We start from the raw sequence: 27,960 nt of genomic DNA, 5'->3' as shown, positions 1-27,960 counted from the left end.
ATAGGGAAGCATAACTTTTCTGGACACAACCAACTCACCCATGCACTATCAGGTTCCTTAATTTTGAACTCCTTGACGTTTTCTAGCCATACCATTATGAGGAGTATTAATCTTGCACACACAGCACCACCACACCCCCATCCACAGAAAACTACTTCCCTCCAGTGCATACTGACCCAGGCAGGTTTTCCCATCCACGTGCATGACGTACTTGGGGTGACATCCACAGACTGGCCCATTGTCAGCATCGTCACACGTGTGCTGGCAGCCCCCATTCCCGTGGTTACATGTCACTAGGGAGAAAGCACATGTCACTCTCACAAGTCCTTCCAGCACCTTTGAAGGACAGTGTGCAATTCCACTGCCACCTGAGCATCCAGTGCACCTTCCTAACGTGCCCCTGTCCTGATGATCCCTGATGTGAGGCTGTCCCCTCACAGCCTCTGTGAGACTGAAACACTGCACAGCTCTCTCATGGAGCTGGACTTCCAGGAGTTATGAATGATGGCACAATTCCCAAACTACAGCAATCAATAGACCTGTGTGACAGTGTCCAGAAAAGACATCAATTCTGGTTTAGTTCAAACACACACAGTTCAGGTGTGTCATCCCATATTAGCTAAAACATACCAAGTCCCATCTCACTGCAAACAGAACATTAATTGTTCACTTTGGAAACCATAAGCAGATGCAGAATGTTGCCTACAAATGCAGCTCCTCTGGTTCTTGGACAGCTCAAATCCTGGTCGGCATTCACAGGCAACTCCTCCTTTGGGTGTTTCTCTGCAGATGTGGGCACAGCCGTGATCTTTGTTCATGCAGCTCATGCCTTCTGTAAAACAGGAAAGGTACAAGAGCATCAGCATCCCCAGCAGCTCTGTGTGCAGGCAACAGTCAGTTCAATACACACACAGACTAAGCGCCTAACTCTGGGAAGATGCTGCAGGGTTGGGACAAGACGTTTCAGCTTACAGAGAGGAAAGGCAGCGAGTCCAGTCCTGCGCAGTAAATAGCCCCAAGGTTTCTCCTTCTGTGATCTTTTCTGTGCCCGTGTTCTTTGACTGCAAGGTCAAAGAGCAACATCCACAGATCTGTAGAGCACCTGCATTCTCATCCAACACTCTCACTTGATACTTTTAGGGTGTTCATAAAACCTCCTCATTTCTTTTATACAAGTGGCAATGTCCAAGTCTAAAATGAATTTCTTATCTCTCTGCTTAAAAGAGCAGCCAGCAGACACAGGAATGTTTAGAACAGCAATCACAAGGGTCATCCCAATTTCAATTCCTGGCTTACAAAGCAGATTCCCAGAGTCATAACCTGTCTCAGCAGTGACCAAGTCCTGAGTCCTATCTCAGAGCAGGCCAATGTACAGATTGCACACATGCTGAACATCAATTCTCTTTATTGTTAACCATTTCATTTTCAACTTTTTTTTCTGATTTCAGTACACACCACCCAAGATAACCTCACTGGGTATTATCACAGTGTTCTGTATTTCTACACTCCTTCCCAGTTTGACAGAATTTACTGCTAGTGTCTGCTTTAACCAAATGAAGAACCAGTGTGACACTAATGACTGGATTTATTTTGCTACACCTCCTAAAACATTCTGTCATTTTTATCTCTTCCAGTTCATGCACAGCACTTGACTGCCAGACTGTTTTTTCCTGGTCTTTGCAAAAATATAAAGTCAATTAAACAGGGAGGAATAATTTCTAAAATTATTGCAAATGCTTCTTTCCCCTTGCTCCATGGTTCAGTGTAATCAGTGTCTTTGCCATTTGCAAGAAGGTGGTACAGCCTGTACACACACAACACTAAAACACCCAGCAGCTGGCTGAGATCCCCAATGGGATCAACAGACCAAATTAAACAAATAGGTTTTCTTTTAACAGAAAACCACAGATTTTTGATTAAGTCCTCTACAGTGCTACAAAGCCAGAAAAGAGAAGATATCTGAATGCTCTTCTTGGGTGTACAGAGAGCACACCTTTACCATCAAATTCCCTGCCTTGGTACATTTGGTTTTAAAAGGACAAGTTACACCAAAATGCTCTTTCTTCTCAGTGAGAGCATTCAATTTATGAAGACCAAGTGAACATACTTTGGCTGCAAGGGATCATCCCACACCACCCCAGTGAACTTCTCTGGAGCTGAACAGATGAACAATCAGGAGCAGAAGAGCAAGAGTGACCATGCTGCAGAAAAGGGACTGTGTGATCAATTCCACACCCTATATAATTTTTAAACTTACACAGCCCTTTCTTCAGCCTTATTACTAAGTGAAACAGACCCACTGCATTGTGAGGCAGAGGTTGGCTCATCACCATTATTCCACTCCACTTCAATCAGGTCCTTTTTCCACACTGCTATTCTCACCCCCTGGAGCACCAGCTACAGGACCCTTTCTCTATTAAAACAGCTTTAAGCAACAAAAGAATGGACATTGCAGAGCCCAGATTATTCTGCTCTACTGGCTTTTTGATTCCTTTCCCACAGTGAGGGCTCTCCAGAAGTCCAACAAGACAATGAGACTTCAAATCCTGCAGCACACAGGCACAGCCCAAGGAGCCCACAGGAAAGCTGTCACCCATTATTGTGTCAGTCAAGGAAGGAGACAACCTATGAGGCCACAAATTAGCCTCATTAGCTCCGGTGTTTTTGTGAAAGTTCAGGTCTCAAGCATGCAGTATGGTTTGGTCTCTTAACTCCGAGGGGTTAGAGAGCATTAAGAGAATTATCAGCTTAGTTTCTGTTAACAAAGTTATTCTTTTGTCTCTATTGAGCTACCGAAGGGGAAACTGTTCAAGCAGGTACTTTGGTAAAGTTCACTGGCACCAAACAAATGGTTTATATGCTCCATTTGGGATTGCTCCCTTCTGAGTGAGCAGACTTCAATCAGGTCTCCACAGAAAGCCAAAACTGCGCTTTCCAGACCAGGATGCATTTTAATAACAAAGTATCCATTGTGGAACAAGGTACTCCACCAAACCCACCAAAACCTAACTGACCCAAAAGGCAGCTTCATAGAAGATGCCCACATCCACACATTCCAGCATTTACTTTGGGACTGCTGCTTGTTCCCAAAGCTGGTAGATCCCTCTCAGCACCATTTTACAAGGTTGTATTACAGAGATGTCTATAAAGCCATAAATGCTGTGCGGCTGCAAACTCCGTGGTGGACGCAAAGTCTCCCAGGTCACATTGTTTCACTGCTGTTGAAATGGCAGACTGTGGTCCAGAAACAAACCCCAAGCAAATTTTGTTCAAATCTCCCCACACACTTCCCAGACACACAATTTCTCTTGCAGGAGACCCTGCCCTACTGACTCACAAATACCTTGGGATGGATGACTCTGGATTGTCCCAGTCAGCCAAGAGAGGTGACTCCAGTGCCTACATGGCTGAGCAGATCCTGAGCCAGGTGAGACCTTTCTGATGACAGGACCTTCTTGAAGCTACCCAGCAAACCTGAGATGTGAGCACGCCTGTCACTGGCAAAATGCAGGCAATAAAGCCAGCAGTATTTCCCTATCAGGTCACACTAAATTAATCTCTTACATGTATGATCTGGGTTTAAATATTTATATTTTTCTGCACAGAAGGTGTCAGGACAACATTCCCAATCTGCTAAGAGCATTAAGGCTCCATTTAGGCATTCTGTAGGACAGAGAGAGAGGATGCAATGGTACAAAGAGCTACCAGGCATTCTGAGAGAATAGAAAAATGGTGAGGAGCATCAGCACAGCCAGCAGAACAGGACATCCCAGGAATGCTTTAGTCTTTCACCACACTTTCTACATCCTTGTGTTAAGGCCACTTTTCCCCAAAAGCTCTCCAGCTGTCCCTGTTCTCTGCAGTCACAGCTCCAAGAGTGACAGCTGAGATGGTGCCCTGTGTAGGAGCCCACACAGGATTCAAACGTGGCTTTCATCCCACAGATCCCATTCATTCCCACCAGTTCAGCCCAACAAGCAGAGCTATGACTGTGAGATACCACAAGGGAGAGCAGCAAGATTTGCCATCCAGAGCAATAGCAGCCACAAAGATGCACGAGGTATTTACTCACAAAAAACTCTGTTTTCCCTCAAGTTTTGGTATTCCCTAATGGAGCTCCCATGGTGCAAGTGGAACCCAGAAACAAGGTACACATGCACAGCTGCCCTGCCAGGTACTTTAACAGCCTCCCAAGGTAATTCCTTCTCCCACACAGATGAAGAGCAGCTCATTCCAGCAGGCAAACAAGGATAAAAAATAGGATTGTGCACAACTTCCCAGGACACTTTCAGTTCCTGTGGTTTAAACTCCAGTTCACTCTGCTTCTGTGTGTATTTAAAGGCCAATACTGCAGCCCACAGGGAAGGTCTCTCAGGCATTGATATATGAAGAATCTTAATGGGGCTGGGAGACAGGGAAAGAAATATTTCTTCATTTTACAGATAAGAAGCAAAACTCAATAGATGGTCTAGGCAGTAGGAGCCAAAATCGGCTTTGATCAATGCTGTGAGGTCTCAGAACCAACAAAGTACAAACACTGAGCACCGCATGCACAAGGCAGAGAACAGGAGTCCCAGAAATGAGCAGAAAATCAGAGAACAAAGTGAGGGGAAAGATAAAGAAGTGAGATTTAGCTTACAACATACATGCCCACCCAAGGGGAAAAAAAAAGGTTAAAAAAAAAAAAGGTGGGGAATCCTGAGCAGCACTTTACAGAAATGAAGGGGGGGTGGGGAGAGAGAGGTAAAAGGGAGACAGTCACAGCATGAAACCTGAAAAAATGGCTTTTAAAGAAAGCAAAACAAACACTTTAATGTTTTACTAAGAAGGAAAAGAATGTATCAGGCAAAACAGTGTGCTGAAGTTTTTTTTTTTAAGATTGGTTTTGATAAAGATGTATTTTATTAGAGAGTTTTTATGGAAAAAAAATCCCTCTTTTTTGTCCTTTTTGTTTTCCTTTTCAAGGAAAAATACCTATGTTTAGTGGATGTTTGGTATTATGGAGAAAGGGCCGTTTAAGGAAAAAACATTAAGAGAAATTAAATGCATCCTTAAGAAAAGAGACAGAATTCCAAAGGTACAAATAAGGAAGCAAATATTAGTGACAGGGAATGCTGCTGCTGTCAGTTCAAGAGAGTGGAAGGTACTCAAGTAGCAGCAGGTATGAAAAAAGAGTTGGAAGTGTTTTCCTCTCTTGGCATCAGACAAGACAAGGAGTTCAGGCAACCATTTGCAGTCCTTAGAGACCTCCTCCACAAGTGCACACAAACTCACAGCCCTGCTATGCCTCGTCCCACCACTGCTGCCCTCCTTCCTTCCCCACTCCTAGCCCAACCCCTGCAGTGGCAACCTGAGCCTTGGCCTGAGGAGCCACCAGACCCCCATGAGGCCAAGCCCAGGGCCAGAGGAGCTGAGAACACAAATTCTTAATCCAAACAGAAGATCAATTCAGCTCTGTCAGATGACAGCCACCTCAGCACCCTCATCTGTGGATGGCCATATATGTCTATAAATGTTGATCTCTTCACTTTGGGGATTTTTAAAGTGAGATTTGTTTATTCATGCTCAGATTCCTCTTATAGTTATGCCAACAATAAGCCATAGATTAAAGAAAGCCTCGCAGCTTTAAGCACTTCTTACTAAGATTTTCACTGTACAGTTCAATGGACAACTCCCTGATCTGAGCAACCACTTTAAAGCATTCCCTAAGGGCATCCAAAATAATTTTGCTCCATCTGATGTCTAATGAGATATCCAAGACTCTGATCTCTCAAAGGTCCCTTCACAAAGGTTTCACTCAAAACAAAGCACGAGATTTGAATACCTTTGGGGCTGACAAACAATAAATCTCTTAGCTGAAACCTAAACATTGTACGGGGAATTCTAAAAGGTATCTGAAGGTAGTGCAGGTATTGCCCTGTAACTAAATCCACTGAAAATGCCCAGAACCTCCATTTGTTGCCAGTGCCTGGGTTAGGACAGAGTTTTGCTGCGCAGCAAAGCACCAAGGACCCTGGGAGTGCAGCAGCCCAGCCTTCAGCAAGCACAGCACTGCAGACACGCAGCCGGGATCAAAGAAGAGGAAGGCATGGAGCGTCTTCAAAGCCACTTAGAAGATCCTGACACACTGCTCCTTTCAAAAGCAGTGAGGACTCCAAGACCCTGCACAGCTTTGAAAACATCAACCTAAAAATACTTTTGAAGATGGTTCCGAGCTTTTGCCTCGGCCAGACGCTGCCGGCGGGCGCCGTGGGTACCTTCGGAGCGGTGGATGCAGGTATGCTGGTTGTCGCTGAGGAAGAACCCCTCCTTGCAGCGGCACTCGTAGCTCCCCACCGTGTTGACGCAAACGTGCTGGCAGCCACCGTTGTTGAACATGCACTCATCTGTGTCTGAGAGAGGGGAAAGACAGAGATGAGCTTTTTGCTCGCACGCATCCACGCGACAGACAGACATCAGCTCAGGTTGGAGCCACGCAGGCAGCTGAGACACCCTCGGCTGCCCTGTGCTTGCTGTTGTGCGGCCACCCTTGAAAAGGGGCGTTTCTGCTGTGCTCTTCCCGTGTTTGCAGTCTGCCCGAGAGCCACAGGGCTCCCAGTCAGCCCAACCGAGCAGGGCTGATGGCTACAGCTAAGGCAGAGCAGCCTTGGCACCCCAACACCCAGGGGAACATTCCCTGCCCTCAGTGCAGCTGCACCCCACAGCCCACGTACATCCAGCTCAGCAATCACATGTGGCTCTGGCTGCCTCAATGGGACAGCCACCCTTTGGTTTCAAACCCATCCAAGCTTTAAAGGTCATAGTGGTTTGGGTTCGCTAATCTGAGATTTCTTTTTCCCAGGAAGCTCCTCATCCTAAAGCAATGGTGAAACAAGAAAAATACAAGCCTCAAAATAAATTCAGCTCAAAATCCCCTAATCTTTACTTTTATCCCAGCTAGAATTCACACACCACATCTGTTCTGGTGCTTGGTTTGTCATCCTCCTCCCTCAAGTCTAGGACATCATCACTCATCATCAGGGCTGCTGCTGTGTTGACTGACTGCAGTCAAGGACAAGAGCAGAAGTTCTGGAAGCAGTTTTGATCTTGATTTTGCAACATTCAGAGTCTCAACAACACCAGAGAACACAGAAGGGCTCTGCTTGCAAGATAACCAAGAGAACCAAAGAGTAGAAAAACTTCAGCTAAGCCTCTGAACAACAGGATGCCCATCCCAACCTCCAATTCTTTGGAATTTTACCCCTTAATAAACATGGGTTTTTTGTAACCATGACTGCCAAATACTTCTCCTAGCCTAATTTTCAGAATTTTTAACAGGAACTAAAAAACACTCAGTCCCTTAAAAACAGAACAAAACCTTGCTGAGGCAAAGCACTGGTCTCATTTGCAAATTCATCTGTAACACCATGTTTGCTCCCTGTTCTGTTCATTGTTCCTGGCTAATAGTACAATGTTTTTAATTTAACATTGTAGCATTTCTGGCAGAAAACAGCTGTCTTTAAAAAAAAAAAAAAGGAGAAAGAGAGGCTTTTAGTAAGAAGCATAACATAGTATTACAACAGATTTAATGTCCACTGAAGGCAGTGAGTAAGCCAATTGGATGCAAAAGAATGTGACCTGCTGGAGGAAAAGAGCGGCTGACATATCTCCATCACAAAGAAGCTGAGTATTTTAGAGTTCTGCAGTGATGTGAATGTGCAAACAATCATGAATAAACAGCCACCACGAGTCTTTAGTGCTACAGATTTGAACTCCAGCAGATGTTTCTGTCTTACAGACCTTGGAAAGCTTTCAAAAAATCATCTCTTTCCAACAAGTAATTGTCTATTTGGCTTAAACCCAGGCACACAGCAGAGATCTTCAAAAATAAGGGTGAGAGGAGGGCAACCCTGGCGTGAACAAAGTAAATAAACAGATTAAGAGAAGATGTGATCCAATTTGCTGCATGCCAAAATATTTATTTAACGTTTACATCTCAGCTCAAAATTGGCACATCAGTGGTAAAAACCTCAGTGTATGTCAATGACATTTTGTTTTATTTTATTTTATAGGTCTGCCGTGCAATGCTGAGCAGCTTCCCAGTGACACAGCAGGTGGTAGGTTTTGGTCTAAGTTATGTCACTGGTCACAAACAGCTCAGCTGAAGTATGCCCTGGGTACAAAGAGAATACACAAATGCCTTCTGGTGCCATTGTTAGAGGCAGTGTGCTCCTTCACATCCAGCCCTTCATGGTAACCTCAGCTGAACTCCACTGTGTTTACACAAATGCAAAAATAAGATGGATGTTCTGTTATTTTAAAGTATCCACAGATATTTTTTTTCCCTCTCTACTTTATTTAAATATTTGGAACCTGGGGAGCTCACCCTCTCCTCCACCTACGCTGTAGAAAGCTGGGCACGCAACAGGTTCCCAGCAGGTAAAACCCAACACAATCCCACTGAATACTCCAGAGTTGTCTGATTTGTCCCAGCAAAAGATACAGCCTGGGGATGATCTGACCCCCAGCTGATGTGCCACACACTAGTGAGAAATAGCCAGTTAAATTAACTTCAATTTTGCAGTGAGAGCAAGGTTCCCTCTGACTGCCATGGGTATGGAGGTGTGTCCAGGCACATCCACATGGAGTGCAGCAGTAGAGGAAAACTGAGCCATCTCTGAAAAAGCAAATGGCACAGGTAGCACAGGGCTGAGGCACACAGAGTGCCCAGCTGGGGTCCAGGAAGCAGGACAGATTCACCAGCTCGGGGCTTAGTCCCTCTGCTCTTCAATGGCCTCCATCATACACAGCTACTGCACATTCCAAATCATCCTCTCCTTTTAGGAATACTCAGAGTGAGAAGCCCCCACCTTACAGACAGATTTGAGAGAGAAGATCCCTAAGCCTGGAAACACACCTGACAACTGATCCTAAGCTAAATGTGGGACAGAGAGGACAATGATAGCACATGTTCCTTTATATAAACTCATTTAGCTTAATAACAGATGACATTTGGCACACTTAAACCTAAAGCACTCCACAGAAATATAGCACAGTTATCCTTGTTTACAGAGGGGGGAAAGAGCCACACTGGGATGGTACCTCAGTACCTGAAAATCCTTAGACTCACAAGCAACATTCTCTCTCTGGACTGACTGAGCCCAAGAGATTGCCAGTTGTTCCCCGTGGATGCAGCCGCAGGGGCGTGTTCCACCACCACTCACCCTGCCCATGAGCACACTCCTTACCCAGGCAGTTGTGGCCATCGTGAGCCAGCATAAAGCCATCGTAGCAAGTGCAGCGGTAATTCCCTGGAATGTTGAAACACTCGTGGACACAGCCCCCATTGAAGTCGTTGTCACATTCATCAATGTCTAAGGAATAAAGCAGAAGTCAGTATGATGGATGCTTGCCTGAGTGTTATAGACAGGGATGTGACTGCCTAAATGGGAGCAGCAACTGCTGTCCAAAACCATCACTGCCTTGCAAATACACAATATTTAATGCATTTCCTGATGAAGGTTTCTGATGACAGAGAAAACACCCTGAAAACCCCTTGCAGCTTTACCTTATGTTTTTTTAAGACCATAAACAACAAACTCATTATCAGGCTGAGTGAAATGAACAGGTGAAAATCCATGCAAGGTTTGCCTTCAATTTTGTAAGCAAGAAGTAAATCAGGTGACAAAACAATCACTATTTTGATTTAAAAATGATCTTCCGTTATTTTCAGTGGCTCTATTTTCTTAGAAATGCTCCATGCTGACACAGACAGAACGTTGTGCTCTGGTCCCTTTACCTTCACATTTCCTCCCTTCGCCGGTGTAACCCATTTTGCACATGCACTTGTACAGCTTCGGGGTGTTTTGACAAATAGCATCTGGGTGGCAGTCGTCCAGCCCCAGGGCACACTCGTCCACATCTGTGAAAAGACAGCAGGCTCAGGAGGGATGTCAGCAGGAGAACAGGGCTTGTCTCCCGAACACATCCCTGAGGAGATGACAAGGCTGAGCACCTCTCTGTGGTGCCCACAGAATATTGTGTGGTTTTGTGTGTCAGAACAGAAACAGGCAGAGACAGCATCTGCGCTTTAATTTCTGTCATATTCTACCTGCATATAGACATATTTGTATGCAATTCAGATAAGCCCATGGTAAGCTTTTGTGCACATTTATAAATGCATCAAAACAATCTTGTAAGGGTCAGATGCTCTGTGAAATTCAGCTGATAGTTTCACAGATATTCATCAGAGATTGTTAATCTTTCTGATAGCAAAAAACAGTCATTGAAAGAGCTCTTGATCACATCACCTGCAGGAAGCCCCAGGATTTTTAAAATAACAAGGGGAGATGATTGAAATGTACTTTCAAAGTCACCACCAACAAGTTAAAAGACTAACTTACCATTAAACAGATGTATAATCTTAAAATAATTTTTTTAAATACAAGAACAGTATCTGGGGAGCAGCACTGCCAAATCACTTGGCCAGCCATCTCAAAGCACAGCAAATTGAAGCAAAATATCCAGGTGGAAACTTCAGAGAAGAGGAAATGAAGACAAAGGGAAACACCAACAGGAAGAAGTCCTGGAGATGAAGAAGTGTAGACAGAAGAGGAAGAAAAGTTACAGGCAGCAGAAGACATCAGCACAAGTTTTTCACACAGCAGAAGAAAACTGAAGCACAGAAACAGGAAGATTTCCAGCAACTGGCTAAAAGGGAGAATTGTAGAAGCAACACCCCATGCAGGTACAAAAAGTGCCTCCTAAAACAAGAAGTAGGGCACGAGTATCAGCAGAAAGCAACTACTTCAATAGTCAGCCACTTTTTATGGTGGGGATCACTTTCCAAATGGAAATTTCAGCCAGCACTTCTCCCATTTACAATTATAGCATTCATCCTACTCTTTTTTTTTTCCTTTCCCCCAATCACAAAATATGCCTGTAGGTACTGCAGCAGCTGCCAACTGCAGAAAGTGCTCACTTGGTTTTAACTCCTAATGGGGTTTGGCAGTGGGAAACAAGGAAAAGAGCCAGTGTTAGAGCACCACTGCCTTCCTGGCTCTCAGGTGCACACAGCTCCAGCAGCAGTGATGGCATCCCCAGATAGTGCCACCAGCAAGAAAGGAGAAGGTGGCGAACAGTGGAAAGCAGCAGGGAAGAGCAGCAGAATCAGCCTTCTCTCAAAGCAGAGAAGTCAAGCCAGTAAAAAATATGGGAGACAGTGAATTGAAGGAGCAAGTCATGCAAGGAAGGGTGTGGGCAATTGCTGAGGGGTCTCCAGCTAGTGGGACTCAGGTAGGTGGGGCAGACAGAAAGGATGGGCAGGGAAGGACAGACAGCGGGCATAAAGGAGCAGCAGCCACACGAGCTGACGGTGTGCCCTCGGCACCGTCAGCTCTGCCCGAGCCAGGGGCACAGACCTGCCCCGGTAAGAGGGGTCCCAGAAAGCACACGGCAAGGAGAGGGCTTCCCTCTAAGCCAGGACACAGAGACATCAACCAGATCTCGTGGCAGCGGCAGGACGGCAGCTCAGCTGGGTTATTTTTACACCGCCCCTCTGTGATCTGCAGCGTGCGGTAAAGAACCGCAACAAGAAGCCGCATCGCTAATGCATGCAAAGGCGTGGAAAAGAGGGCTAGGAAAAATCCGTAGGCACAGAGAGCGAGATTTCCCCTTGCAGTGACAGTATCCCGAGCAGAAGACAGACCCTGGAGGAACGAGACTGTGAGCAAACATCGCAGCCTTCAACTTGGCAGGAGGCGGCGGCGGGAGAATCCCTGGGTTCTTTCCGCGGGGTCCGAAGGCAGCCTGACCCGCAGCACAACGCCGTCCACACCCCGCTCCCCAGGTGCCCCATCCCGGGGCTCTCTCCGCTCCCAGGGCAGCGGGACGCGGCGTTGGCAGCACCCGCGGAGCCCGAGCGCCCTGAGAGCAGCGACCGCCCGTGCCGGGCACGGCCCCGCCACGGCCTCACCTCAAGCCGGCACCGGCCCCGGCCCCTTCCCTTGGCCGCCCGCCTGGAGAGGAGAGCCGGGACCGCGCGGTGCCCCGCGGGGGGAGCCGCTGTGCGGGGCTGGGCGAGCGGCGTCGCTCACCGGGCAGGGGAAGGGACCGGGGGCACTCACCGGGCAGGGACCAGGGCACTCACCGGGCAGGGGAAGAGACCGGGGGCACTCACCGGGCAGGGACCAGGGCACTCACCGGGCAGGGGAAGGGACCGGGGGCACTCACCGGGCAGGGACCAGGGCACTCACCGGGCACGGGAAGGGGTGGGGGGGGCTCACCGGGCAGGGGAAGGGAGCGGGGGCACTCACCGGGCAGGGAGTGGGGCACTCACCGGGCAGGGGAAGAGACTGGGGGCACTCACCGGGAAGGGGTGGGGGGCGGTCACCGGGCAGGGAGCAGGGGCACTCACCGGGCAGGGGAAGAGACTGGGGGCACTCACCGGGCAGGGGAAGAGACCGGGGGCACTCACCGGGCAGGGGAAGAGACCGGGGGCACTCACCGGGCAGGGGAAGAGACCGGGGGCAGTCACCGGGCAGGGGAAGAGACCGGGGGCACTCACCGGGCAGGGGAAGGGGTGGGGGGCGGTCACCGGGCAGGGGAAGAGACTGGGGGCACTCACCGGGTAGGGGAAGGGAGCGGGGGCACTCACCGGGCAGGGGCAGCGCGGCGGGGCCGCCCGGCGCGGGCAGCAGCAGGAGCAGCAGCGGCAGCGCCCGCGCCCCCGTCGCGCCGCGGCGGCCGCCGGACCCCATGGATGGCGCTGCTGCCGCTGCCGCCGCCGGGCGGGAGGAGGCGGCGGCGGAGGGAGTGTCTGGGGCGCCCGGCCCGCCTCGCACTGACAGCGGGCGCGGGGCGGCGAGGGCTGGGCGGGCCTCCCCCTCCCCTGCCCGGCCCTGCCCCGCCGCCCCGGGCGCGGTGGGCGCTGCCGGCGCACGAACCGCCCCATCCCCGCCCGTGGAAGCCCCGGCAGCCGCGCCGGCGCTCGCACACCTGCGGCGCCCCAAACACAGGTGTCCCGCGGAGCCGCTGCCACCCGCGGGAGCGGGAATACCTCACACGCAGGCTGCGGGTGCCCCCGGCAGCTGTGCCGGGGCTGCCCGCGGCCCGGGAGCCATCGCCCGGCGCAGACAAGCCCGAGCACGGAGCCTGTCGCAGCCCGAACACACGCGACGCGCTCCAGCCCCGCTTGCGTTTGTTCAAGAATACAATATTGACATTTTTACCGTGTAATTACACCCCGCTGCAGAGCGTGAATCCCCGGCTGAAGGCCATGCCAAAACCCACACATCACCCCAGCCCCATCCCACCTCCATTCCCAGCCAGGGATTTCTCACAGCTGTCGCTCCTTTGGCAGGTAAAATTGACTCATACATTATTCACTGAAATTATCATTTCCTAAATAATGTCTGACCTTTCAGGCTGCGAGCAAAAGCAGGCAGTATTCTTTTCCACCCCTCCCTCCCATCCCCATTTCACTGCCCTTTCTCTTTTGTTTTGTTCTGTGAGAAATACCGAGCTGTTTCTAGTTTATACACATTAGTAAATCTTCAGAATGAAACTTTCCCTCAGTCTTTGTCTTTGTTTCCTTAATGGCAGCTATAAATTACCACTCTCCTTTCTCACTGGAGCATCAGGCTTCATTGCTTTTGAAATGATCAAAGTTATTCTCTTTTTAAATCCAAGGAGAAGTAACCTTTTGTGTCTCCTGGATGGTTTCAGTCTTAGGCAATCTCATCTATAAATACATAAAGCTGCTCATTAAACACTCCAAGGATTCTCCAGCCCTGCACCATACCCCAATCTTCCCCTCACCAACAGAAAGTAACGAATGAAGGGTTTCTCGACAGTTTCCATGATCTCCTGAATAAACCATCATACTTGGGGTGGGAATTGACACACCCGCACATCTCTCATCCAGGGATATCACTCAGGGTTTCTGCACAAACAGCTCTCCCAAATGGACAGAAGCCATCTCCCAAACAGGCACACGACTTCAAGCCACCTTACAGAACAGCTGGTACACATTTCAGGCACTGCCCAGTCAAGTCCCCTCAATGAACTTGACCAGTATTAATTTAATTAACTTTCATCACAAGATTTGCAAAAGACTAAGTAGGAACACATATGAAGAGTGCAGCAGAAAAACCAGTAAGAAACACTGAAGAGTCGTGCAACCAAAATATCCAAAGCTTTCTGAGGCACTGCAAAAGCAAAGCATCCTTCTTACTTCTGTAAACTAAAACATAAAATGAGACATAAATATTTGGGAATGCCTGAGTTAGATCAAAAGATTTCGCTGCAGCTTGGAAAACAAACAGAACAATATCAAATTTATCTTAGCTAATGAAGCCATTTCTTATACATAAATCTCTAAGTGTTTTGTGAAGGATCCTGGCTATTATTTCACATATAACACACATTTGTTTACGATGAAGAACTGCCATTAAAATATCTCTTTAAAGACACAAACCAGACAAGCTCAGACTTCAACTCAGATGCCTTTCTGCAGCCTTTTTAACTATTTCTATTCAACCACAGAGTCACGGTGACAGATGACTGCTCTGGGCATGAAGACCTTTACTGGGAGAGAGAGAAGCTAGGAAAAATTTTAAGATTCAACTTCAGCACTAAGTTAAGTATGAGGAAAGGAAAACAACCATACCAGGGCAGCTGGACAGGAAGACAACCAAAATAGGAGCATTTGGGGATTTTTTTTAGCAACTTAAAATAAAATCAAGTAACGAAGTTTCAGGGAGGAAAATAGATCCTGAAAAATAGCTACTTCCATAGGGAAGACCCCTAGCTCCCCTCTGCTCTCCATTTTTACTACCACATGCAGTTGCCTCACATTGAGAGATGGAGACTAAGCTGCCACAGAGCAGCTGGATGTAAAATCTGCTTCAGAAACTGTACACCTGATGTTCTGAGTGGAGATGAATACTTTTGTCTGAAAAATTTGGTGAAAAACTGCTTCATGCTTCATAATACTTGTTAAATTTTATTATTTGAAGACATGTAGATTGCCATTTCATCTGCACTTAAATGAGAAGTAGCAACTCTGCTGGCCTGCATCATATTGACCCAAAATTTAGCACGACTGAGCGAGCATAATGAGTGCTTGTGACAGCAGCTGAAAACAACTGGGAGGGCTGGGAGATGCCAGAATGGTAAAAGGAAAAGTAGGATGCTGACAAGTGAGGAAATACTTTCAAATATTTAATTGTTCCAAAGCACACAAAAAATGTCTCAGAGCTGTAGTTTCAAGCCTTGCTCATCTCCTGATGTACACTGAGTTTTGAGGAATTGTTTCTCTCGGAAATGTATCACTCAAATTTTTGCACTTCCCATCTTAAGTGTCCCAGGGTTGTTGAATTCTGTGTAAAAATAACACACCTACAGTAATCAGCAGGACCTGCACAGGACTCATCTGAGACGGATGAAATTTGTGGATTCTCTGGTCACAAGGGGCATTAAAAACCCTCCCATGTAATTTATATGTCTGGTCTAAGTCTTTTGATGCCACATGTAGAAAAACATTCCCCAAACAAACATCAGATCCACCAGTGACATTTTAAATGTTGTAGGATCTGCATCTTAACATGCCACTATCACTGAAATGAAGAACAGTTCCTGTTTATTGCAGAACGGAACACAGCATGACCTATTAACACACACACATTTCTGAGACAACAGGGGGAAAAAAGGAGACACTTTGTCACGTGAAATACCTTTCAGACATTTGTATTTCCTCGTGAGAGCTTTCCAAGTCATTGCTACAACAAATGGTAACTCCTTAGGCCAGAGCAGTCAGTGAACAGTCCCTGGCCGTGCACCCAGCAGCTGCACAACACACTTTGCCCACCAAGGCCCTGCTCTGGGTGCTCCTTCTCCTTGGAGGAAATCTGAAAAACCTGAGGCCACCGCCTGTGACGAGGTGAATGAAGCTGCACTTACCTCAGCTCCAGGCAGGCCTGGCCCACGTCCATCCCTGCAGGGGGATCAGGAGCAGCAGGTCCATCCCAAGCCCAGGGAGCAGAGATGGCCTCAGCTCCTGAGGCAGCCCTGGTGTCCCTCACGGGCTCAGCACACCCACAGCAGGTACCAAGCCCATGACTGCACCCCAAAACCTGGCCAAGGATGAGGCCACAGCACCAGCTCACCGGAGCATGGCTCAGGCCAGGTTCACCCTCTGGCATCCCCCAGGGTGACAGCCTCGGCTGTGGGCAGTGCAGGATCGCCCCCAGCTCAGGCAGATCCATGCAGTTCCCCCAGGAGGGATATCGACACTTGGTATTTTGCTTTGCTTAAAAAAAGCCTCCACCACAGACCACAGGGGTGTGAGAGGTGAAGCTGCAGAGATACCTCCAAATTAATGATCCAAGTCCTTCCCTTCTGTCTTCCCTGGTGGAATGGAACATTCAGTGATGACCAGTTTCAAACAGAGGGAATGGCAGCACATCTGAGGGTGGGTGCTCACAGAACCTCCCAGGGGCGGTGCTGGTCCCTCTGCCTTCCCCTTCTCCCATTTTCCTGACTCCAGACCAGGCATCTCCTCCACTGGTGGCAGTCTGACTGACGAGGATGGCCTGGGGGAAGCCTTGGAGCTGGGAGGGAGCAGTTGTAGGTGAACAGATCAGACACGAAACTGTACAAGAAAGGTCTCCTGAAACGAGCCACTAAAATGTCCCACAGACCTGCAGCCAGGCAATGAGCCAGATATCAGCCAAATTATAACAGGCTTTTTGAAAATAGCACATTAATGCTATTTTTTCATGTTAGAAGACATTTTATTGCAATTCAGCAAATGAGCTACACCTGTAAAACCTCTTTGTATATCCAATTCACATTTAATGTCCAGTGGATTGAAATGTCACAGGAAAAATAAAAAAAAGGAAAACAGTACCTGGTTTTGTCAATATAATGTAAACCTCAACACGGCCCTTAAAAAAAAACAAGCCAGTGATTTCCCCATGTAGTAAAATATATAGTTTATAAGGTATTGATGCTTTATCTTAGTTTAACAGCCAATCTCTAGGTATAAAATAAAGAGCTACAAAGATGTGAAGTACATGTACAATTTTCTTCAAGTATTTTCAAGTATCCTATAGTCTCTTCACTACGGACACAATTCATTTGACAATATACAGAAAATGTTAAATCTGAATAGTTTCACTGCAGAAATCTTAACATATTCATGAATTTAAAACACATAAAAAGTATGGGTCATCCAACTAGTAAGTCCCATTTGAACAGTTTGAAAAATACTCTTTGTAATGGAAAAAGTTGTGGAATAGTCTCCAGTTCATGAATATGTTTTCAGCTACAGAATATCAGGTGGTTAAAGTTTATGACAGGTAAAGGCTTTTTTTTTTCTTTTGTATAAACTTACCATCATAGTATTTAATTACATTTAAACCAAGTCTTTATTAATTTGCATTTTCTTTTTGTACAAAGCATCATTGTAGCATTAACCAAAGAAGCCTAAATAATTGATAGGTGATAGCCTAGTTTTTCCTCTCAAATCAGGTATGAGCCTGTAAACATGTTTGGCCAGTTTAGCACGATGTATTTACTGCATGATGAACTGCTTACTTTTTTATCACCGCATTTCTCTCTCCAGAATGAATGTGTGCTGCTAAAAAGATTATCTTTTCTCACTAACTGTTACCAAAAAAATCTCCAATAAACAAAAGAAGAGCACAGCCACACTAACTGTACCTACCAAACCTGCCCCCTTATTTTGGAAAAGTAACAGGAAAAAAAGTTACAACTGCATTACTCTAAACACAGGGAGAAGGATTTTACAAAGCTCTGGATAAAAAGGTGCTGACTACACTGTTTGTTCCTATAAAGTTCAGCAGAATGGCATGGCAAGAGCAAATGCTGGATCCTAACCTTATCCTGTGGGACTGCTGCTAGGAACAGCCATGAGAGAAGTGGGTGGGTTTGAGGTGAGCACTGCAGAGTGGTGGGACTGTGGCTGCTCCTACAGCCTGGGCTGTTCTTACACATGCCAGCCAAATCTCTTCCCAAAATCCTGGCACAGGCTATATTTAATATCTTGCTCTTCCGTGGATGCTTTTGGAGCTAACAAAACCAGCTTTAGTTCTGCTGCATCTCAGAACCTTCTACTGCTCTGTCAGTGGACTTGGAAGTCCACAGCAGAAAGTGCTTTGAACCCTAAAAGGATTAGGCACAGGCCCCCTGTGAGAGGAGGAGGAAGGTCTAGCTCAAACTGGTTTTTGCTGTGAGAATGAAGTAACCTAGGAGCTGGAAGAGGATCTCTGTCTCCTTTTGCACTCAGGGTGCTCTCACTGATGGACAGCATCATCCCCACGAGCCAGCCAAGGAGCCCACCCTTGGCAATCACCAAATCCCAGCCTCTGCCCATCCCAGGGATCTCCAACTGTCCTAATGAGGGCAAAACAATCCACACCAAAACAGCCATTAGGCCAATGGTATCGTGTCTCACTAGGTAAACTTGTGTAAGGAAGGAAAAAAAAAAGATTAAAAAAGAACCTTAGTTGAGGATAATTACCTCATACAAGATAAAATTAATCCACCCTTAATACTATGAGATATGTGCTTTTAGCAGGATCAGCTCAACTGTTAAGGTCAAAATACAGAACCTTTCTGTCTTACTTAATAAGCCCTGGTAAGGTCAGGCCTAGTAAAGTCATTTTCAAGACAGCTGAAACAAAAACAACAACAACAAAAGAAAACAAATGAACAAAAAAAAAAAACCAAAAGAAACCAATTTTTTTTTTGCTACTATTAATACATAAACAATTTAGGGCAGGTGTAACAGGACTATCCTAACATATTAAGTTGAACATATGAAATTCTTAGAATGCAGTAAAACTGTTTTTTTTATTTTTGCCCTTCCAAAGAGGGAAGAAAAATTTTAAAAACCGCCAACAAAACCAACCCTGAACACACAGAGAATACTCCTGTGAAATGCTCCTGTAAGCTGTGAAAGAATTTGCACCCACCCCATGTGAGGAGTGGCTCAGACATTGCCCTCACATCTTCCTAATGCTACTGTGAAATCAAAGAAGAATCTTGCTCTGATAAGTAGTGACAAAGGAACTTCTCAGTTTAATAATGAAATAAATAGGACAAAAGTAAAAATAGACAAAAATTTAATACATGTGCTATACTCATAAATTATGGAAATAAAACTATAACAAGATGTGACTAAGCTGTAGGTAAAGTAAAAGTGCTACAATATTGTATGAACCAAAAAACTTGGACTCTGCTTCTCCAAGGAGAGACAATACTGCGATAAGTTTATACAGTGGAGACCTCTTAAATACACAGCCCTGAACTTCTGTACAGTAATTTGTGATGCTGATAAATCAGCCTGTTCTTAAGTCACATATTCATTTCAAAGAGATTTTTATCAGAGGATTCAAATGAACAGAGATGCCTTTAGGCGTTTGCCAAGTTCCAGATCTCCAATAAATTAAGCTTTCAAAATGTTTGTGTTTCATAGCAAAAATGGACTAAGCTTTCTTTGCTAAAAACAAAAGCATCCCAAATGAAGCAGACTGTGACAGCGGGATCCAAGACATATGCACTCAAAAGGAAAAGAAAAAACCTTAATACCACTGTCTTTTCAGAAACATTAAGAAATCCTTATACTTGTTAGTAAGGTATACTGTTATTACTTCAGATGGGACATAAAGATCTTTATTTAGTCATCTGGGGAACTCGTGTCCCTCTTTTAATTAGCAGTTAAGAGAATTACCAGCAGCAACCATATACCAAGCTTCAAAAGGCTGGTTTAAGTGGAAATGTTCTTGTGTTATGAACAATTATTCCAGGTTCTTCATTTAAGTGGGCTACACTGTAAATTCTGAATTGCAACATAATATAGCCAGTTGTATAATAGAAGATTTTTTTTTTTTAAGACAAACTTACAAAACACAATGATAGGTTAAATAAATAGAAAACATCAGTTAAAAAACAGACTTAATTTCTTCTTCTGTGCAATTACGTACCAATATGAAAAATATTACTTTGATCTCTGGACATTTCACGGTTCAGTCTCCTGGATTTCACTAAAAATAATACTGACAACAAAAATAAAGGAAAAAAAAAATAATTGTTGACAAATCAGTGCTTTGGAGCTATTAAAAGCACAGATCAGATCTGTAGTTCCCTTGCAGCAGAACATGACCCAACACCTTAAAAATCAAACATTGGTAATAATGTTAATATATAAAATATTAGTTTAAAAACTATAGAATGACCTTCTCAGCAGAAATGGAGTGTATACACTGGGGTCTATGACATACAGCATATCTGAAGGCAAGTTCACAGAATGCTGAAAGGCTCACTGCACATTTTCTATGGCAAGGAAATACTGCAGCTTTAAAATAAGCTGCACAATACTCATCTCTATCTCTTTCACATGAAAGTGTGTAAAAAGCAAATCAGCAAATAAACTCTAAAATAGATTTATACCAAAATCCTCTTTTTTACATTGAGTTTACAGCTTCTATCCATTTGCCTGTACTATTTCTGGAGTTTCCTTCAAGAAAAGTCAAAGTTGCATTTTTGGGCCATGAACAAGTTCACGATACAATGTACTGGCAAGACAGAACTTTTGCATACTAACGAGATTCACTCCTTGTTGCTTTTTTTTGTGTTTGTGAAGACAGTTTTTCCTGTGGGACAGGAGGTCAGATGTCGATTCCTTTGACAAGAGATGCCTCCAGGGTGATGTTGAACTCCTGCAAGGTCTGCAGCACCCGAATCAAAGAATTCACCAGCGTGTGATCCTTAATCAGGGCTATGTCCTCATACATCTGGGCTGTAATGGGGCAGTCTGCAAGCAGGGCGATCCAGTGGTGCAAAAGGTGGTCTCTGACAAGGGGCCAGTGGGCAGTTTGGGAATAAAAATAAAGCCAAGTTAATTTCACATCTGCACAGACATGATTTTTATTCTTTGCTTTTAAGCAGACCTACCGTGCTCTCCACTTATGAGACAGGGAATGGGGAGTAACTGCCCCATGTCCAACCTCTTTTTCATTTCATTAGAATATCAATAACAATTATAAAGAAGTTTCTTTGTACCTGGCTCCAAGACACACCAGCATCTGAAACTTGCCATCCTTCCCAATGTTTCTTGGGGTGTTGTTGATAGCAGTGATAAAGCGACAGAAATTCCTGGCCCTTGTCTGCCAGTTCTCTTCTGGGACCATCTCATTCTGCTCAAGGGTCTCATAGTATGTTTGTGCTTTTTCTTAAAAGAATGGTGGGAGATAATGAAGTTTCATCAGTGCATTTAGGAGAGAATTAAAACTGAAAGGCCTAGGATCAAAGCTCATCCATTAATTTCCTGAATCATTACTCTGAAGCACTCTTTTTTTCTGTTTGATTCAGTCCTGTGTTTCCCCTGTATAAAATGGGATTCCACGTCCTCCCCTCTGAACAATGCTAAAGAGGTTCACCTATCAGTGAAGTGCAGTAAAACGATCATTTAAGGGGAACAGTGATGTTAAAGTAGCTACTCAGAATATTGAAACATTAAAAATAATTCCTTTTTTAAAATGTGTTTGTGAACTCAGTTGATTTATTTAGCTTTGTGTCAAGGGATTCTAGACCACTGTGTGAAAAATGGCCTTATAACCCCTTTATTACAATGTCCAACATACAACACCACTACACCCATCTGCTGTGCTCTGAAAGGCAACTCATCCTCTTACAAGTGTGATTTCTTGCTTTCTCTGTGTTCAATTAACAACAAGGTTATCCCATTTCAATTCACCACCCTACTAATGTACCTCTTCCTCAGTAAGGACGTTAGTTTTACACTATTACTGCTAGAAGGACAAAGCCCAGTTGCTGCATCAAGTACAGGCAGCTTTGGCAGAAGACAGAGGCTCTCTCTCACAACAGTAGAAGCAGGTAGGCGCTCTCATGGCCATTCAGCTCCTGAGATGCCTCCAAGAAGTCTGCTCTTCACACCAGCTGAGACACAACAGCAGTGATAAGGAACACAGCTGGATGTGTTTCAAAGACACAAACAGGCTCTGGGTTGTTATCCTCCCACTCACCTAAAAAATCCCAAATGAAGACGTTCTTGAAGAGTCTCGGCGATTTAAATCCATGCTGGAACACTTGCTCGAGAGCTGAAACAAGTCCACTTTCTCCACACAGCAGCAGGGTCAGGCTGCCTCTCTGCCAGCACACACAGAAAGTACACACACTCATCACCTCACTTTGGGACTCTGGGACACAAGTGTCCCACTAAGTTTTTAAAATAAACAGATGCCTAAAATTCAAAACTGCCATCAAACAGTGACCCCAAACAGGATTGCACAGTTCTCACAAGTCCTGAGCATTCAAAAATGGATTGACTTCTCTAAGAATGAGGCTGAGGAAAGCACTGTCAGGGCCTCATCATCATCATCAAACAAAGCCTCAAACAGGCCAAGATAATGAGCAGGCTTTACCTATAATAATCATCACTACAGAAAATTAGGAAAATATTTTCCTCTTTTTTTAAGCAACAGAGATCACAGACCCAGTGTAGCAGGTGCCTCTGACTGCTTATCAACAAAAACTACATTTAATACTCAGTAAAAAACAAAGTCCTTCTTCAGCACATGATGGTAAATTCTATTCTGCAAAACCAGTGCATGACCACTTGAGATTATTACCAATGTGATCACTGACTAGAATTACACTGGATCTCAATCTGTCACGCCATAATGAATTCAGAGGTCAGGTGTTACAGGAATGTAAAAAAGTCCTGACTGTCAAGAGCCATCCATCCAGATCCAGCACTGCTCTACACCTCTCTGGCTCACAAGGGCTGGACAGGGGCATGCTACTTAGGTTTGTTTCAGAAATCACTGCTGTGTCAGCTCATTATGTGTGTAATGCAAGAGTCTTGAAGAGCACTTCTGCTTCACTTTCTTGGGGGATGTGGGTGTTTTCAGGGTGGCCTTTGTTTCTTTCCCCTTTTTCAAGTGGCCCATGGGTTTTCCTGTTTTAAGTAGCAAGGATAATGCAAAACAGACATTAAAACCCTACTTAGAGCTCAATGCAGATGTAAAATGTCAGTTAATTCAGAACAAACTAAACAGTAGGCAGTATTCTTGACAGTGTATGGGTAGAATCCTTGGTACAATTTGACTAATACCACAGTTTCCAATACCAGAATGTTAACATTCAATTTAACAGAATGCTCCAGTTTGCAGCAAAACACAGGTATTTGAAGCTGTACTACCTCAGTATCTCATTTTTGCTCCACTTCAGGAATTCTCAAGTACATGGCTGTTCATTCAGTTTAGTTACTTCTGCTATATATTCTCTCATGTTTATTAATCAGAGTTTTAGGACAGGAGTGCCACTGCACAGACATCAACCCCTCACCTCCTTCTCTGGCTTGTGGAAATGCTTGACAATACCATTAACAGCTTCACCAATAGCTTCCTGTATCTGACCAGTATTTAACTCTGCAAAACACAAAAATATATCCAGTTACAGCTTCAGAAATTGTACCTGTGTGTGAGGGTTATGGCACAGCATAAAGCACAGCAGAGGAGCACAAACCAACGTAACTCATTTTGTTAAGGAAACAGTGCTGGGCTGTGGGTAATGGAAACCCAACTCTACATTTATTTATTGTTGAGGAGGTAGGAATGGAGATGGTTTGGTTTTGTACTGAAGTTAACACTGTGGTGTTTCAAAACACCAAGGGTGGAAAGTGTTTTTACACATTATGTGAATTGTCAGACCACGACACAAAGCTAAGAAAAGGAGCAGTGCTTTATTTAGGACTAACACATCTGGGCATCCTGGAAATACTTCCTGTGGTAGTTTTGCTGCAAACCCAAGTATGGTTGGGAACAAACCTGATTTATCAGGAATAAGACAACCACAGAACACTGATCTCAAGAGCAAACAGAGAGAAGTCCATGAATAGAAACCACTAGCAAGATTCTTCATCCATGAAGGACAGACAGAGAAAAGGCAGCAAATTTCTACCTTCCTCCATAGCATTCATTCCACAGGTGAAGGACAATACAAAAAACACCACTGGACCAGGAGCACAGACAGACCTGCCACCCTTTCAGATTTCAAAGTTTAAGTAGACAGAACAGGATGCGCAGGATTGTCATTTGGAAGTTAGCTGGAGTACAAGCAGGACACCGGGCTGAGTTGCACAGGTCCTCTCCCAACTCCAGTTGCGTTTGCAAGCCCCCAGGTGATGATGCAGAACAGGACAAGACAGGACAATGCCCAGCACTCACTTGGCTTATTGTTTGGTGAGATAGTGACAAATCTCCTGATCATGCTTGGAGACTGCTGCAGGGGAGGGGTTCGGCACTGCCGCTCGTCAGCCTCAGTGTGCGAGGTCAGCAGCTCTCCCACCAGGATCCTCTCTAAGCTGCCATCATCCATTCCCTTCCCAAGCCACCTTCCACAGGGAAACCTAACAACATCGAGGAGATAAATGGATCAATCCAGATTCAGTTCCATGCCAAAGACTTTCAACTGCAGTTGCCTAAAGCCCAAATCCTGCTAGCATACTTATCAGAAAGATTTCATTCATCCAGCACCAAGTAACAAAGTCTTGGCTTTGGCTTTTGCCAGCACAGGCAGCAAAAGTAAAACAGCTTTTCAGTTCCAAGTTTGTGCTGAGTGTTGCAGTAGATGATCCATCCACAAAGCATATTTTGCCTGAGTCCCACATGTAGCATGATTTGAGGAAAAATGGGTGAAAGGGGAAATCCTACTACATCCCATCGATGGGTGAAGAAATACACTGAATATGCTACATAGTGAGGCAGCTGTAAAACAACCCCACAGCCCAAACATATGCTTAAATGCCAGAACACCAGTACTTCTACTGAATTGGGGTATTAAATCAGACACTAGAGAGCACACATGCTCATTTGCTCATTATCACTTTCTCGGAACCAATGTTGATGGCAGTTTAATCAGCTTAATTGGAAAACTGAACAGCATCCAAAAATAGACTCTTTCCTCTTCATTTAATTACAAATGAACTGGCATGGACACCTGAGTGGACTTACCCGCCAATTTGACATCAACACGAGCCTGACAGTTTCCCTAAACAAAGGACAGGGCATCAAACTATGCTGTAGCTAACACAAATAAATTTAATTCTCACTGTAAGTTTCATTTCTTTACTTTCCCCATGTAAACACAGGTTTCTAACACTCATAAGGCCTTGTGTTCCAACTTGCGTCCAAAGGTGTCTCTGTAACACCTGGAGTACCCACTCCTAATATAAAATACCACCTATATTTGGTAAGCAGCAAGCTCTGACTTGCTGCTTCTTCCTTGGGCTCAAGGCAGATTATTTCTAAGCTGCACAACAGTCAACTCATCCTCTCCACCAACAGTCTGATATGGGACATGAACATCTGCAAACCCTGTTTGAATTCATAAGAACCAGCATTTGTTTAATGCCAGAAGCTAAACAATCTTCTGTGCCTTCAGGTTGAGGGAACTGTAGACACAGAGTCCCAGGAGATCAGACCTTTCTAATCAAACAAGCCCTACTGTGCCAGCTCCCTGCAGGAATTCTACTTACCCCACATGAAAAGCCAGGATGATACTTACTTGTAAGTATGCCCTGTTATTTCATTTCTGACCATAACATATTCCACAAGCCACTTGGCATACAGCCCTGAATTATCATGTCCTATTTGCACTGTGGTCAGTTTTCCCAGGTTCTGGCACTGCAAATTAAACAGAGTTTGTCAGAGGAAACTGAAAGAAAGCAGCATGTTGGGGGACTAAACTACTAGGGAACGTGCTCAGACAGAAACTCAGAAATGTGGTTCGTGTTTCTGACTGCATGGTTGGTTCTGGGCTTTTTAGTGGTAGGCTGCTTTGCTTGGTTTTGTTTGTTTGCTTGGTTTTGTTAAATACTATTTTGATCTGCACAGAACACATCAGCTGAACTAGATTCTACAATTCAATTTTACCAATGGACACAACACGTGCAAAAATCAGAGCAGAATCACTTCTTTGTTTTCCAGCAGAAGAGGATATGACACCTCCCACAGTTGTAACAAAGACAGTCTTGTCTATCCCTTGCGCTAAGGAATTGTCAGTCATTTTGCTCAGCATGTTATTAAATATAGGTTAAATGTGCTATGTACAGGCACAAACTATCTGTGACTAACCACAAAGACAGGAAATGTATGGCAAGGTGGTAGAGCAAGGGGAGAATTTAAAACTGAACAAACAGAACATCCAAATTGGGTTTTGTATCACGTAACACAAACCTCAAAAGTCATTTCTAATATATTCCTGGGAATCTGCAGGACTCCTGTTTCACCCAGTTCTCCCGAAATACAGATCCAAGGATTGGCTGTGAACATTGAGCCACCGAGTTTCTTGCTGGGAACAATCAATATATGGTATGGTATCACTGCAAACACAAAAGAAAGAACACTTCAAAAATGAAGAAGAATAATTATGTAACCTCTTTAGTCAAGAGAGGGGCAAAAGGTAAGTCATGAAACAGCACTGCAGTACCATCAAATGTTAAAAGAACTTCAGAGATCCCATTTAATCATGCTAACACTTGCACACTAAGCACTGACTGACAATGGGGAAGTGTACACATATACAGCAGCCACTAAGAAGCAGAGCTGACAGCAGAACAGTGTCAGGTGAAAAAAGAAATTTGGATGGAATAATGCCTTCTCATGAGTGTAATCCCTTTTTATTTACCAACCTCACAACACGGCACTAAGATGGTTACTTATCCTCAGCTTAGGGACAAGGATGTAAAGACACGATATTCCTGTACTGCACTGTAGCTCAGCACACTGTTCATCTCCCCCAGGTCCCACTCAGGCACTGACTGCAGCCTTTCTCTACAGGCATGGATGGCAGCAGCATTCACTGCCATGGCTGAAGAAATCCAGTGAAAATACACCACAATGCTGCAAATTTCTCTCTGCCATGTCACTCTTAGTCATGCTAACTTTAGGACACATCAATTTCTTAAAAGAACAAGCAATTTTTTTCCCCTTCTACATAGCAGCACAAATATGCTCAAATGCTTTCTGGTCCCCTGGTTTACCTGTGATACCTCAGTATCACCTGAGCTGCAGTCCTTCCTCTGACTCTCGAGGCATATGCTCTTCCACCACCCAGCATCTCCTGGCCAGCCCTCTGTTAACAAACCTTTTATAATAAAATCCAATTCTCTGAATGGTCACTGTGTTTCTTGGCTTTCTGCCCTTCTTTCATAGTGCATAAGCAGATTACAGTCAGGGCTTTTCAGCTGAGGCATTTAATGCATTTCTCCCTCAGCATCTCCTCAGCTGTCAGTGCCCTCGAGAAAGCATTTGGTGGTTGGATTTTCTTAAAAGCCCAGTGCTCGTAGCATTTAAGAATGAATTAAAATGTTTCCCTTTTTATTTTCTGTGCTGATAGTCCTAAAGTAAGTGACAATTTAACTGCATCCAGCAGACCAGATTTTCACATTATCCAGAACTTGCCTGCAAGACCAAAAGCTATTTTGCTTAGAAGTCTGTTGGCTTTGTCTTTCATACACACAAGTATTAATCACAACACATCACCAAGGGTAGTCCTTTCACATATCCCACCCCCAATTTCATAAGCCTTGCTAAAGTCTTTCCTTATTTTGCCTTCCCAGTGATGTCCTGTGACAGCAGGCACACAGATCTTTGAGAACTCTGTAACACAGTTAAGTGTTATAGTTATCAACAATAGCTTACAAGTTTCTCTAGGGTATCTTTTTAACAACTAGAAGAAAAAAAAATGCTGAAGAGTTCTGATGCAACCCTCAACGGGCATTTTATTGTTACCCCAAACCTAGAGACAGGCATGCAGCAAAGTAGCCTGAGCACAAAAAAGGAAAGGTTTGTTTTCTTTGAATTCCCAGCATGCCTTAATATTCTTGATACTGAACAACCCATACTGTACTGATTTAGTATCATGAGAACA

The 27,960-nt window shown here is 44.9% G+C and overlaps 2 protein-coding genes across 11 annotated transcripts in view; both read right to left on the bottom strand.

Annotated features, from left to right (window-relative positions):
- The window catches only part of SCUBE2 (signal peptide, CUB domain and EGF like domain containing 2), a 36,658-nt gene extending 23,872 nt beyond the window's left edge, over positions 1 to 12,786 (bottom strand). The window contains exons 1-6 of the mRNA XM_068194644.1: positions 12,635 to 12,786; positions 9,779 to 9,901; positions 9,228 to 9,353; positions 6,258 to 6,392; positions 707 to 832; positions 177 to 293 (exon numbers count right to left, since the gene is read on the bottom strand). Of these exons, the coding sequence (XP_068050745.1) occupies positions 177 to 293; positions 707 to 832; positions 6,258 to 6,392; positions 9,228 to 9,353; positions 9,779 to 9,901; positions 12,635 to 12,737 (730 nt within the window). The 5' untranslated portion in view covers positions 12,738 to 12,786. The remainder of the gene's footprint in view (positions 1 to 176; positions 294 to 706; positions 833 to 6,257; positions 6,393 to 9,227; positions 9,354 to 9,778; positions 9,902 to 12,634) is intronic.
- Positions 12,787 to 16,812: 4,026 nt separating this feature from the next.
- Positions 16,813 to 27,960, bottom strand: part of DENND5A (DENN domain containing 5A) — a 64,061-nt gene continuing 52,913 nt past the window's right edge. For all 10 annotated transcript variants that reach the window (XM_068194632.1, XM_068194634.1, XM_068194635.1 and 7 more), the window contains 7 exons: positions 26,265 to 26,410; positions 25,594 to 25,712; positions 24,255 to 24,436; positions 23,374 to 23,456; positions 22,050 to 22,173; positions 21,067 to 21,235; positions 16,813 to 20,856 (listed from right to left, as the gene is read on the bottom strand). In XM_068194632.1, coding sequence (XP_068050733.1) covers positions 20,673 to 20,856; positions 21,067 to 21,235; positions 22,050 to 22,173; positions 23,374 to 23,456; positions 24,255 to 24,436; positions 25,594 to 25,712; positions 26,265 to 26,410 — 1,007 coding nt within the window. In that variant the 3' untranslated portion in view covers positions 16,813 to 20,672. The remainder of the gene's footprint in view (positions 20,857 to 21,066; positions 21,236 to 22,049; positions 22,174 to 23,373; positions 23,457 to 24,254; positions 24,437 to 25,593; positions 25,713 to 26,264; positions 26,411 to 27,960) is intronic.

Source organism: Anomalospiza imberbis, chromosome 6, assembly GCF_031753505.1.
Source record: "Anomalospiza imberbis isolate Cuckoo-Finch-1a 21T00152 chromosome 6, ASM3175350v1, whole genome shotgun sequence".
Lineage (NCBI taxonomy): Eukaryota > Metazoa > Chordata > Aves > Passeriformes > Viduidae > Anomalospiza > Anomalospiza imberbis.
The sequence above is the reverse complement of the archived record's forward strand: the minus strand, read 5'-3'. Positions and strand labels throughout refer to the sequence as shown.